This window comes from Pelophylax lessonae (assembly GCF_965119305.1).
Source record: "Pelophylax lessonae genome assembly, chromosome: 2".
Classification (NCBI taxonomy): domain Eukaryota; kingdom Metazoa; phylum Chordata; class Amphibia; order Anura; family Ranidae; genus Pelophylax; species Pelophylax lessonae.
The window spans coordinates 698,237,210-698,251,372 of record NC_138769.1 but is presented as its reverse complement, the minus strand read 5'-3'; the positions used below and the strand labels follow the sequence as shown (position 1 = coordinate 698,251,372).

Sequence of the window (14,163 nt, the reverse complement as noted above, 5' to 3'; positions counted from 1 at the left end):
AGGAAAGTTCTATTTTTTTTTTCCCCCAGAGGGAAAACATGGAGCTTCAATTTCAACTGACATTTCAGACAACTGTCAATAAATTACACCTAATTGTGTTTCACTACAAGCTCAGAAACGTCTCCCGCAAAGAGCAAACTTATTAATCTGTCACCTCCTCAGAGCAGGAAACAAGCTGTTATCAAGAGCAGTCAAAAACTTCCTTCCCCAAACAAGGAGGTTACGTAGGCAAATATGTCAAATCCTATTCTCTCCCAACTCCGGCCAAACAGAAATCATTTCTTAAGCAGTTCCAATAGCCACAGTCTACCTGTTAGGCTGGTTTTGCAGCTGTGAGTTCCGGTAATACGTGCTTACTTTTATATGATGGGTTGCAGTGGCATTCATTTACAATGGTAACCCAAGGCACAACTACAGTAGGGAGCAATGGGCCCTTCCTGCAGCGCACCATGACCTACATGCCATGCCTGCTGTGCAGTTTGGAAAATTAAAAAAAAAAAATTGCAAAATGCTGTCATGCTCACCCACTTGCTGACCAGGCTTTTTTATGGAACCTTTTCGTTTACAAGTTTAAAAAATAGATTTTTAATACATACTTACCTGTAAAATCTATTTCTTGAAGTACATCATTGGACACAGAGCCATAAATCATAACATATGGGTTATATAGCCATCTACAGGTGAAGGACACTGGCAACCAATCAGAAAGGATGTCCCCCTATAAAACCCCTCCCACACAGGACGTACCTCAGTTTTGCAGCAAGCAATAAAGGCCCCATAAAGGAGGGGAGGGACCTCTGTGTCCCGTGATTACATAGTTACATAGTAGTTGAGGTTGAACAAAGACAATAGTCCACCCAGTTCAACCTGTGTAGGTGTGTGTGGCCGTAATCATCTCACATAGCCCCGAATGTTCTGATCCTTGAGATGTCCGTCCAAGAGTCTTTTGAAGACTCTTTGATGTACTCCAAGACAATTGAGAACTGTCCGTGATACTTTTTTTATTTGCACTAACATCCAATTTTTCAGGACAAGCTTTCGGGGTATGTCCCCTTCTTCAAGATCCAAGCCATTGGCTGAGAGCGCTGATCGGAAGCCAGCAGGCTGCTGGTTTTCCAGCATGCTTGTCCAAAAGAAGCCGGCCAAACGACTGGCTTCTGACGGACTGAGTGCCTCACACACAGACCGAATGTCCCCTGTGTTCTGCCGAAAATCTCCAACCACGTAATTTACGGTAAGGCTCCTTTCACACACTCCGTCCGTTGGACGGAGTCCGTTTTTCTCAGCGGGGGATCGAGCTGCCGATCCCCCGCTGAGCAGCAGGAGGACAGCTGTGTCTCCGCGCTGTGTGCGGAGACACAGCTGACAGTTCCCCATGCATCTCTATGGGGGAAATCGGATGTCAACGGACCGTCAGTCCGTTCTCACCCGATCCCATCCGATCCGCTGGACGGATGGAAAATAGGGTTTCCATCCGTCCAGATTTGACGGATCGGATAGGGTCGGATGTCAGCGGACATGTCTCCGCACACATCCGATGCCCCATATGAATGCATGGGGGGACCGTTCAGATCCGCCAAAAAAACGGACAGGCGGATCTGAACGGTCCGCCTGTGTGAAAGGGGCCTTACTCTACAGCAGGAATAATTGGAGATTTCGACGAGTTACTGTTTTCACAGGCTACCGGCAGCCTGTACACTATGGTACACGACCAGTTGCCTCTTTTCACAGAACACCAGGTAAGGAGAAACAAAGTTGTCTCCTCCTTGAAAGCCGCCATGTTGTTGGTTAGTAGCGAGGGTTACTAACAATGTCCAGTCATTATAGCGTGTACCGTAGTGTACAGGCTGCCGGTGGTCTGTGAAAACAGCAACTCGACGAAATCTCCAATTATTCCTGCTGTGGAGTTACCAGAAGTGACGTGGTTGGAGATTTTGGCGAGTTGGAGTTTTTGGCAGAACACCGATTTTGGCCAGCATTCGGCCCATGTGTACGGAACTTTGGTTACTGTGCAACAAGCAGGGGGTCACAGCCTAGGTTCACACTTCAAACCACTTGTTAATCGCATAGGAATCGCACCACATCTGCATCAAAAAGGTGCAGTTAGCTTTTCAATTCACACTGGAACTGGATTGCATTGGTGTTTATACAAATGCAGTCCAGTTCAGGCAAACACACCGTGTTTGCGACCTGCTTTTGGGGTGTTGTTAACTTTCCATTGACACCCATAGCAGATTGCAAATGCTATATGGCGCTGCAAACCAAACACTTCCCGCACTGCATCGGCGTGAACTGGGGCTAAAGATACATATGAATTCAGCACAATAATTTGTAAATAATGAAACTCTTCCTTTATGTATGCTTTTCTGCACACAGCCTACCATTTATTAACGGTCACTGACTACTGAGCAACCAGTAACAATACAGCATAAAGAGTGCAGTGGTCAGGAGTATGAAATACACGGCATAATGAATATAGTGCAAGGCTCAGGAATGTAGAACACACTGAGCACAGTAGTTAGGAGTGTGTTGTGCAGAGAATATAGGAGTCATAATTGAGTAATGCAGGGGTCAAGAGTTGCATAAAGCACAGCGAGCTGGGGTGAAGAGTGTGTAATGCGCAAAATTCAGTATCAGGGGCATGTAACACAAACTACAAGGGCTTGGGATTACTGGTGCCTGGCTGTGCTGTTTGCCGGTACAACTTAACATCTTGTTGAGCCCGAGTTATCTGCCTGCTACGTGACTATTATCCTTTTTGGTTTTTACACTGGAATTTTGTTGATGTGGATTTAATAAAAAATGGACAAGTTTTAATATACTGCACAATTGGAGTTTTCTTATTTTTTGGTGACCTTAATGCTGGGAGTTGCTTGTTTGCCACGGTGGAGTCCCTTCTGACCTTGATAGAACGAGCCCATTATGACCATTTATAATGTGATGGTCCATCATTATGACCATTTATAATGCGATAGTCCATCAAATCTGGCACCCCTAATCATATGACAAGTTGGCGGATTCTCCTGCTTTACTGGTGGATTTTATTGCACAATAGATAAAGAGAGATCTTTGTGTACACTTTATGGATCAGACTTTTTTCTAGGAGGAAAGTCTTCTAAGGAAAACAGTTTGTTGTAATTTGTGGGTACACTTTTTTTGGACATTTTTTATTGAACATAGTTTTCATATTCATTATTTTTATATCTAATGCATGTTCATGCAATTGGTGTCAAGTATTTACTATTTAATGTTAATTAAATCTTTATTAGCGCTGCTCTTTGTTTAAAGTACCATAGATTGTCTAAATCAGAAGTGTGTAACGCACAGATGAGTAGTCAGAGAGTACAACACAAATTACCCTTGCTAAGCCAAAATCCCCACCAGTCGAGATTTGTCCCTCCCCCCCCCCCACACTAATAAAGCTCCCTTCCCCTCTAGTGCAGATCTCCTATCCCCCGGACCCCCATTACAGTTCTCCTCCCTCCATAAAAACACACTCACTAGTCAAACCACACATTTCAGGAGGTGAAGACCTCCCTCAACTGCGTCATGTGACTGGAGCCGAGAACGAAATAAGGAGATCCTTCCTTAATCCCTCTGCATGGAGAATGTCAGCGCTAGTTGCTGTGCCCCAGATATTCTGGGGGGGGGGGATTGGTAGTTTGACCTCATCGCCCACCCCCTTTTCTATGCCCCTGCATTTTGCTATTTAAGGAAATTTGCAATTCAAGAATGATATACAAAGTATAAAAAGAAACATTATATTAAACAGAAATATTTACTGTAAGAATTGGCGCACTAATACGTGTGAGGTGGCATATATGCTCAACCACGGACAGATCATGTAATTTAAAAAAAACTGTGGAACTCTTTTAGAGATACATTGAAAATGCACCAGACACAACAGGATATGCCACTTGCTAAAAATAAATTTGGCAGCTTTCAACCACATTAGCATTTCCTATATACCATGCTAATGGCAAGTAGTAGGATTCACATCATGGCTCCTATTCAATAGCGCATATACTCAAAAATGAGAGTTCTTTTACTCACCTCTCCAGTAGTCTAAATCCTACCTTCAAAACTCTTCAGCATTGAACACATCCAGGAGTGTCAGATGCCTGTGCCCCCTGCCATGCACTATGGCCCCATCCTCTGCCCCCCCCCCCATGTCACTTCTGTCTCCTGTAGTGACAAAGGGGATGGAGAAAGGAACCACAGCACACAACAGGAGACACTGGCTTCCGACAGTCCCGGAGGTCTGACTGAGGCTGCAGCACTGAAATGGAGGGAAGGTAGGATACACAGGTTTTATATGAATGAAGCCGACACACGAAAAGTCCTCTTCCAAGTAAAATACTTTATTCCAACATGGATATCGGTGACAACATGACAAATTCTGACGCGTTTCGGCTTTACGCCTTCCTCATAGCATCTATGCTATGAGGAAGGCGTAAAGCCGAAACGCGTCAGCATTTGTCATGTTGTCACCGCTATCCATGTTGGAATAAAGTATTTTACTTGGAAGAAGTCTTTTCGTGTGCCGGCTTCATTCATATAACATTTGGTTTGGACGTTCAGCCTGAGCACCGACGCTTAGCTCTTTATCTTCCCACAGTGTGGTGGAGCTAGGGTGAGTTACTGTTTAGGATACACAGGTTGTCAGAAAGTGGAGTATAATACCACTACTATAAATTCATTTTTGGGTTTTTCTGGCAAATGATGGTGGCTTTAGGAAGCACACTATTCCAGATATTAAAAGGACATTGTAAAACCGTTATTTTTTACTGCCAAGGTTCAAATGTACCAAGCAACCTGGAGGCTCCTATAGCGCTGCTCCTGGGTTACAGATACGTTCCTGCATAGGATGCTGCACAGGTGTGGGCTGCTTAGAAAAATAGAACCTCTTTCTGTAGTCCAGAAGTAGTGGCCTCCAGAATGGTTGGACATGAAGCTGTACACATGGGCTGAAAGTCATCCGGTTCCTGTCGAACCAGCCGTTTTCAGCCTGTGTGTACACAGCATTAGCCGTTGTTAACATCAGCTGAAATGATGACAGCCAACAGGTGAAGAACATCAGTTTCTCCCTGTAGTTCTTAACAGCAACAAAAAATGCAAAGCAAATTCACACAAAAATAATGAACATTAACAACCACAATGACTCCAGAAACAACCATAAATAAACCTCATCTCAGGAGAAGAAATGGAGCTATGTTCCAATGTGTCACAAATGATTAAAACTATTTTTCAAAAAACAGAAACATACCTTCAAAACCAGCCAATAAACAGCCACAAAGAAGGACAACATTACTGGAGAAATAGCTAAAATTATAAAAAGCAAATGAAAGATGGAACTCACCACATAGGGTTTGCTTCTGTTGCATGTATCCTCTTGTGGCCTGGGAAGCTTCAGTAGTTTTGGTTCCACGGTAGTTGGAGTACTTGGTGCTGTTCTAGGCAAATCCACAGTGCTAAAGTTAGTAGAGTCACCTGTGCCAGTTGGCGCTGGTTTTGATGCATCCTCCAGTAGGGGGCTTATCAAAACTGGATATTGTTTAATGGGGTGTTTTGAAGAGTTGGCATTTGAAAAGGGACCACTTAACACTTTACATTCAGGAGGGGAGATTGGTATAAAGGCAGCTGGTTCGCTTGTGTGGCGAACATGTTTGCTGGGTAGTCTAGATTTACCAGAAGCATCTGTTGGTTCCTCACCTTCTTTGTTGACATCTTTACTACCATGTCTATTGGAGCGCTTTTTAAAACTGCGTCGGACCATTCTTGGGGATAAAACATTTACAAGGTTAGGGTCGAAGTTCAAGTTTTGGTTTCCCTCCAACCCATTTTCGTCTGCCTCGATAGGCAACTTTCCAGCCTCCTCTTCAACCTCTTCAAGTTCTTCCAGTTCATCTCTTTGTTCAGATAAAATTGGCTCGCTACTGGAAGCTAGGATGGACTGCTCTAGTTCTTTTGAAGGCTCACTAGAGTCTTCAAGGCCAGGGGTAGCCAAATCTCCTCGTCGACTTGGGTCACTAAATGACTTTTTCTTGATGGTTTTGCCATTTCCCTTTTCATCAATGACTTTATCAAGAGCTCCCGGTTGGCTGACAATATTTTGGATGACCGTGTTGTAATCTTTAATCCCATCACTGCTGAAAGACAACACACTAGCAGCACTACCTGTACATTCAGAAAGAGCAGAGGCTGAGGAATCTGAAATCATGGACTTTGCGTTTAACGATCCAAGCAGGTTACTGTCCATAGAGAACTGTGCTGGATCTTCGGTGATCGAATACCGCCGATGGGGCATTGGATCACTCAGAGATCTGTAAGATTCACTTCCAGACTCACCATTGCTCCCGCTGCTAGAATCAGTCCCACCATTACCAAGAGAAGGAAATTTCCTTCTCCGTCTAATCGTTCCAGGTGTTGGTGGGGCATCTAGAGGTCCTTGAGTGTATGGTTTGTTGGCTGCAACTTCAGAACATTGATCACTTTCTAAGTTAGCATTGGGTGAAAGTACCTGGAAGTCTCCATTTCGTGTATGCAAGTATTCACCTTGTTCTTGAGAATTTCCTGTTGACTTCCAAACAGTGAGCGTCTGACCAATATCTCGATAAGTACAAGGTGCAGGTTCAACTTCCGTTACAATTCCTTCATCAGTCATGCTAGATTCGTGTCCAGATAAGTCCAAGTCTAAAGATTTCCCATATGACACAATTTCTTCAACTGCAGAATTATTCAAAAATGGACTATTACGGTTTTCACCAATTGCTGTCTCTAACTCTTCTTTTTTAGCACTTTTGAGATGTTCTTCAACTTCCTGATCAAAACTATAGTCGTCCTGGGAACCAATTTGTTTTATTTTCTCAAATACTTGCCTTGCTTCCTGAATGTATTTGTCATGTGCTGCATCTGATCCACCTTCGTTATTGCTTTCCAATTCACTTTCAACATCCCTCTGTGAATGTATGGCCTCATTATTGGATGGGCAAGCTAACATAAGTTCAGATGAACTTTGCTTCATGGAACTGTTGGCATTAAGCCTTCTGGATCCTAACTTGTCAGAATACGTAAAAGATTTAGTGCGGCGTAAAGTAGCGGTCAAGTCTTTTAATGTTGGACGACTTCCTTGTTCTATTGATCTACCTCTGGCTAGTGTGTTTTGAAGCCCAACAGTACCCTGGTAGGACTCATGCTTGGTATATAATCCCTCCTTGTCGTCACTGGTCCCACGCCCTCTATTTTTCAGTTTCAAGTCTGAAATATCAGATTTTAAGAAGTTTAGCAGGCAAAGAGTATCTGATGCTATATCTGGGTTGGACATGGACTTTTTATTGGAGCTGTTGTTCTCAGGGTCACAATATGGACTATCACTAACATTTTCATTTTTTATTTTTGAAATGCTACAGGGCGCTTTTGACCTTGGGCGCACCAGCTGCCTTGACATACTTTCATGTTGCCCATAACTTGGGGATCGGTAAATACCAGAACCTCCTTGGAAGCTACGGCCTTGACCAGAAAAAAAAGAGCCAAAATGGTCATCATCTTTTAGGGTTTCAGTGCTTGAATATCTACTGCTGCTTCTTGAGCCACAGGGGCTGGGCAAAAAAGGTGGAATGTTAACTTTTGCAACCCGAGACACAACAGGGATTGGTGACACGGTAGTCAATTGACTTGGATTTGCTGGCGTTATACTTTCAGATAAACTTCTGATGCGCTGTGTGGGAGTTTCATGGGAAGCACTGCTTGAGACACCCAAAACATTTTGATCTGTAGGACAAACATCTGATTTGACAACAGTATTAGAACTACTTTTAGAGGACATGGACAGGGAATCATGTCTCTGCTGTGAAAAGGCCAGCAAACCAGCACCATGGCCTAGGTCACCCTTGGCATTATTCACTAAGTGCCCTCTGCTACATTCAGATTCTTTATTAAGTGTAACATATGCTGCAACGTCTCTCTTTTTCTTTCTTATAGACCGTTTTCTGAAACAATCCCTGAGGACGTCTATATCACTGTCCTGTTCACTTCCCGAGGACACTTCTTGGAGCCTGTCCCTAGCATCACTACTATCACCTAGGATATGCTGCGGCAAAGTATTTTTGTGCAGCTCATCTTCACTGGAGCTGTCTTTGAGTCTGACATTAGAGGGGGCCAACTGTGGTTTTCCTAAACTATGATAGGAATGTAAACTATCTGATTGCTGTCTTGCCTCTTGTTTAGGTAGACCAGATGAAAGTGTGTTCACTCTCAGACCAAACGGGATACAAGTTCTGGGAGGAGGGGGAGGAGGCTGGGGTTTGGGACCAGTGTTAATTACCCGGTGATCTTTTTTATCCATACATACAGTTTGTTGTTCTGTCCTGCTTTCCGTTAGTGCTCGACAATAACTACTTTCTGTGCTTGCAGACGGGTTTGTGGACCAGTGCAATGTGCCGGACGGACTGTCTTTGGTATAGTGATTAAAGCTTTTGCTGCTTGTAGCTTCCAAGGAACAGTGTCTTTGGGGCTCTGCTACTGCCGTCTCTTTTACGAGTGGTCCCGACTGGCCTGGGGGCCTGGGCTCCTCAGATTCTGGCAGGGAAGAAGCCCTAGATGGCAGTTTTCTTGCACCCTCCCCAAATAGTTTTCTCATTTCAGTAACTCTTGGCCAGTTTGCTCCCTCTGCAACTAGTAATTCTCTGTTATCCGGCTGTTGCAGAAAACTACAGAAAGAGTTTACTTCATCTACAGAGATCCCTGAGCTCTGACTTTCCCTCGGGTCAGGATAATCATGGGACTTACCTGGCAGTGCCAGGGAAATGCCATCGTAGCCAGTCGTGCCCTGTTTAAGCTGTTCTGTCTGCGAAGTCTCAACAGGCATGTCAGTCTCACCGGACCCAGGTTGGCAAGCCTTCCTCCAAAGATCCGTTCTCCTCAAGTTTTCGTCGTCACTCTGAGCTCCATCGTCCCTGATGTGGGACGAGAAACGCTGAGAAATCTGACGGACCGATGAGATATTCTGGTCTTTACTGGCTGCAGAGATTTTGGACACCTTCCTAGTTAAGCTCAGCGATCTGGCAGGAGGACGATGTGTTTTTTGACATGTGGGCTGGGTGACATCTCCTTTCCCGGGCAGATCCGTGCCTCCCTCTTCACTAAAAGCCTTTGCATTCCAGTTCCCTAGTTTTTTAAAGGACACACTCCTGTAAATCCGCACTCTCCTCTCTGCCTCCTTTTCAGCCATGGTTTAAAACAATCCCACACCACAGCGGCCCGTTTCTGCTTGATATCCACAAAGAACGACGTTCGAATACGTCGTGAGAGTCTTCTAAGAATAAATTAAAACGCATTCAAAGTTTAAATCCATCCATAGGCAACAAAACAAAGGGATCCACACAAGCATCCTTTATTCCGTAAAGTTTGAAGACTTGGTCTACCGATGAAAATCCAAGTCAATCTTCATCTCGATCAGAGAAATTAAATCCTATTTAGTTCCTGTTGGGTTTTCCATCGGTGAGATAAAAATCACAAGCAAGAGGAAAAAAAAAAAAAGTTTATCTAAAGTTTCCTTGACAACAGTTTAACCCTGGGAAGACCCAACTCAGCCCCAACGCTCAGAAGAAGCCATCCCCTACCAATCAGCATGGAAAAACCATTTCCTTGTTGCAATATTCTCCAGTCACATGCCTGTGTTGTTTTCTGCACATCTCTAAAACACAGGCTTGTAGAATAATCCTTTGGTGTATTTTTTTTTCTTCAGTCTCTTGAGTGTTGATTTCACGTGGGAGAAAATTGCCAAGCTATACTTAAGAGAGACAAGATTTAGAAGGAGAGTATGGGAACATACTTGCCAATTGTGTATTCCTAAAAGAAAGCAGAAAAGAAAAATACAATTACTGTTATTAAAATTATTGAGACATTGCGGGACATACCTATTTACACTAAACTTAACTTAGCAATTTTCTCTATTTTTTCCAATATATTTAAGTAAGAGTTAAATTTAATCTACATAAGAAATAAACTTTACACTTTAACGGTGAAGGGGCACATAAACAGTTGGAATATTTTTTTGCCTGTCCACAATAGCTTTCCCTTTGTCTCCCTCTGCTGATGATGTTGAAGACTAACTAGTTTCCTAAAATCACAACATTTGTCAGGTAATATTACAATCATAAAGAAAAGCACTGTAGTCCAGGCATATACAGTATCTTACAAAAGTGAGTACATCCCTCACATTTTTGTAAATATTTTATTATATCTTTTTATGTGACAACACTGAAGAAATTACACTTTGCTACAATGTAAAGTAGTGAGTGTACAGCTTGTATAACAGTGTAAATTTGCTGTCCCCTCAAAATAACTCAACACAGCCATTAATGTCTAAACCACTGGCAACAAAAGTGAGTACACCCCTAAGTGAAAATGTCCAAATTGGGCCCAATTAGCCATTTCCCCTCCCCGGTGTCATGTGACTCCTTAGTGTTACAAGGTCTCAGGTGTGAATGGGGAGCAGTTGTGTTAAATTTGGTGTTATCGCTCTCACTCTCTGATACTGGTCACTGTAAGTTCAACATGGCACCTCATGGCAAATAACACTCTGAGGATCTGAAAAAAAGAACTGTTGGTCTACATAAAGATGGCCCTAGACTATAGGAAGATTGCCAAGACCCTGAAACTGAGCTGCAGTACAGCAGCCAAGACCATACAGAGGTTTAACAGGACAGGTTCCACTCAGAACAGGCCTTGCCATTGTCAACCAAAGAGGTTAAGTGCAGTTGCTCAGCGTCATATCCAGAGGTTGTCTTTGGGAAATAGACGTATGAGTGCTGCCAGCATTGCTGCAGAGGTTGAAGGGGTGGGGGTCAGCCTGTCAGTGCTCAGACAATACGCCGCACACTGCATCAAATTGGTCTGCATGGCTGTCATCCCAGAAGGAAGCCTCTTCTAAAGATGATGCACAAGAAAGCCCGCAAACAGTTTGCTGAAGACAAGCAGACTAAGGACATGGATTACTGGAACCATGTCTTGTGGCCTGATGAGACCAAGGTAAACTTATTAGGTTCAGATGGTGTCAAGTGTGTATGGTGGCAACCAGGTGAGGAGTACGAAGACAAGTGTGTCTTGCCTACACTCAAGCACGGTGGTGGGAGTGTCATGGTCTGGGGCTGCATGAGTGCTGCTGGCACTGGGGAGCTACAGTTCATTGAGGGAACCATGAATGCCAACATGTACTGTGACATACTGAAGCAGAGCATGATCCCCTCCCTTTTGAGACTGGGCCGCAGGGCAGTATTCCAACATGATAACGACCCCAAACACACCTCCGAGACGACCACTGCCTTTTGCTAAAGAAGTTGAGAGTAAAGGTGATGGACTTGCCAAGCATGTCTCCAGACCTAAACCCTATTGAGCAACTGTGGGGCATCCTCAAATGGAAGGTGGAGGAGCGCAAGGTCTTTAACATCCACCAGCTCCGTGATGTCATCATTGAGGAGTGGAAGAGGACTCCAGTGGTAACCTGTGAAGCTCTGGTGAACTCCACTCAAGAGGGTTAAGGCAGTGCTGGAAAATAATGGTGGCCACACAAAATATTGACACTTTGGGCCCAATTTGGACAATTTTACTTTGGGGTGTACTCACTTTTGTTGCCTGTGGTTTAGACATTAATGGCTGTGTGTTGAGTTATTTTGAGAGGACAGCAAATTTACACTGTTATACAAGCTGTACACTCACTACTTTACATTGTAGCAAAGTGTCATTTCCTCAGTGTTGTCACATGAAAAGATAGAATAAAATATTTACAAAATGTGAGGGGAGATACTGTACAATTCTATAATAAAGACGTTTAAAGCACATTCCCTGTTGTCATTGTATGGCAAGATTATTATTTTATGTTAAACTTAATGTCCAATCTCAGCTTAAAAATCAATGACTTAGCTGCCACAGGAGAACAATAAACTTCTGGCTGTCACCATGCTTGAACATGAAGTTTTAGTGAACATGGTTAAAGTATAACTAAAGGCAAAACTTTTTCTTAACTTTTGGATGGGGGCATAGCGATTAGAGTAGAGGGATTAGAACACCTGTCAGTTTTTATGCCTGTGCCCACCATTAGGGAGATTCGCCCTCTCTATTTGTCCGTTTATCATTGAAAGTAACAGAAAATACCAAATTTTGGGGTTTCTCCAGAAAAGTACTAGTTGGGAAAACTTACAATGGGGACACTAGTTCTGGTGACCTGGGGGTACCAAAGAGATTCCCCTAATTTGCAGGGATTTTCTGTTTGGCTCTGCGACAGGATGTGAATCTCCGCAATGGGACACAGATGGAGAAAAAAAATCTGACAAGGGTTAGAACACTCCCTTACTCTATCCAAAAAGGAAAAAAAAAAAGTTTTTGCCTTTAGTTCTACTTAAAGAAGCAGTGGTGGGCATGGTTAGGATTGTCCAGATCTTGTCACTTTACCAACTGGAGAATCTATAATAGGTGATACCTGCAGTAGTTGCAGACAAAATTAAGAACTTGTAGCTGATAGGAGATGATAGTATGGAAAAACCATAACTCTAGGGATATGGTGGAACTTGTGTTCCACAAGAATAGGATCGAAAAGCTGCTGAAATATCTCACAGCAGCAAAAAAAAAAAAAAAACACACATGAACATTAACCTTCAATAACAAAAATGTAAAATCTAGTAACAACGTACCAAAGAGTCAAATACAAACTGTGAATCTTCTGCAATGCAAATAGTTAGGTCTCTAGGCCCGGTTCACACTGGGGCGATCCGACTTGCCGGGGCGACCTCACAGGTCGCACCGCGACCTCGGAGCGGCCGGCACGGACTTCATAACATTGAAGTCAATGCAGGTCGCTCCAGGTCGCCCCAAAGAAGCTCCGGACCCTTTTTCTAAGTCGGAGCGACTTGTGTCGCTCCCATTAGAACGGGTCCACAGCTTCTGTATGGCAGGCGACCTACGGCGACCTGGCAGGCGACCAGGTCGCCTGACAGGTCGCCCCAGTGTGAACGGGGTCTAGTAGGTTGCAGATTGCAGTTAAATCCATGTAGTAAACTTTAAGTGGTATATCTGAGCCCAGTTCTAAAGGGGGTTGGAATCTCTGTATGGCTAAAGAACAAGCGTTGGATGCTCTATACATACCTAAAGAACAAATACTGGACACTCTGCCCATACCTATAGAAAAATTATCAATGCTCTGCATAGCTAAAGAACAAGCATTGGATGCTCTGTCCATACCTCAAGACAAGAGCAAGCATTGGATGTTCTGTCCATAACTAAAGAACAAGTACTGGATCCTCTGCCTATACCTATATAAAAATATTGGAGGCTCTGCCCATACCTAAAGAACAAGCATTGGACTCTTTGCCCATACCTAAAGAACAAATAAAGAATGCTTTGCTCATACCCAAAGAAGAAGCATTGAATGCTCTGCTCATACCTAAAAAACAAGTATTGGATCCTCTGCCCATTCCTAAAGAACAAGCATTGGATGTTCTACCCATTCCTAAAGAACAAGCATTGGATGTTCTACCCATTCCTAAAGAACAAGCATTGGATACTCTACCCATTCCTAAAGAACAAGCATTGGATACTCTACTCATTCCTAAAGAACAAGCATTGGATGTTCTACCCATTCCTAAAGAACAAGCATTGGATACTCTACCCATTCCTAAAGAACAAGCATTGGATACTCTACCCATTCCTAAAGAACAAGCATTTGATACTCTGCCCATTCCTAAAGAAAAACCATTGGATGTTCTACCCATTCCTAAAGAACAACCATTGGATGTTCTACCCATTCCTAAAGAACAACCATTGGATGTTCTACCCATTCCTAAAGAACAGCCATTGGATACTCTACCCATTCCTAAAGAACAACCATTGGATGTTCTACCCATTCCTAAAGAACAACCATTGGATGTTCTACCCATTCCTAAAGAACAACCATTGGATGTTCTACCCATTCCTAAAGAACAGCCATTGGATACTCTACCCATTCCTAAAGAACAACCATTGGATGTTCTACCCATTCCTAAAGAACAACCATTGGATGTTCTACCCATTCCTAAAGAACAGCCATTGGATACTCTACCCATTCCTAAAGAACAACCATTGGATGTTCTACCCATTCCTAAAGAACAACCATTGGATGTTCTACCCATT

At 43.3% G+C, this 14,163-nt stretch overlaps 2 protein-coding genes across 3 annotated transcripts in view; one reads left to right on the top strand and one right to left on the bottom strand.

Moving 5' to 3' along the window:
• LOC309545966 (sialidase-3-like) overlaps nucleotides 1-14,163 on the top strand; it is a 452,583-nt gene that overhangs the window by 219,463 nt on the left and 218,957 nt on the right. The window lies entirely within an intron of this gene.
• ARHGEF17 (Rho guanine nucleotide exchange factor 17) overlaps nucleotides 1-14,163 on the bottom strand; it is a 419,270-nt gene that overhangs the window by 403,764 nt on the left and 1,343 nt on the right. For both annotated transcript variants that reach the window (XM_082245420.1, XM_082245421.1), the window contains exon 2: nucleotides 5,360-9,849. In XM_082245420.1, the coding sequence (XP_082101546.1) occupies nucleotides 5,360-9,229 (3,870 nt within the window). In that variant the 5' untranslated portion in view covers nucleotides 9,230-9,849. The remainder of the gene's footprint in view (nucleotides 1-5,359; nucleotides 9,850-14,163) is intronic.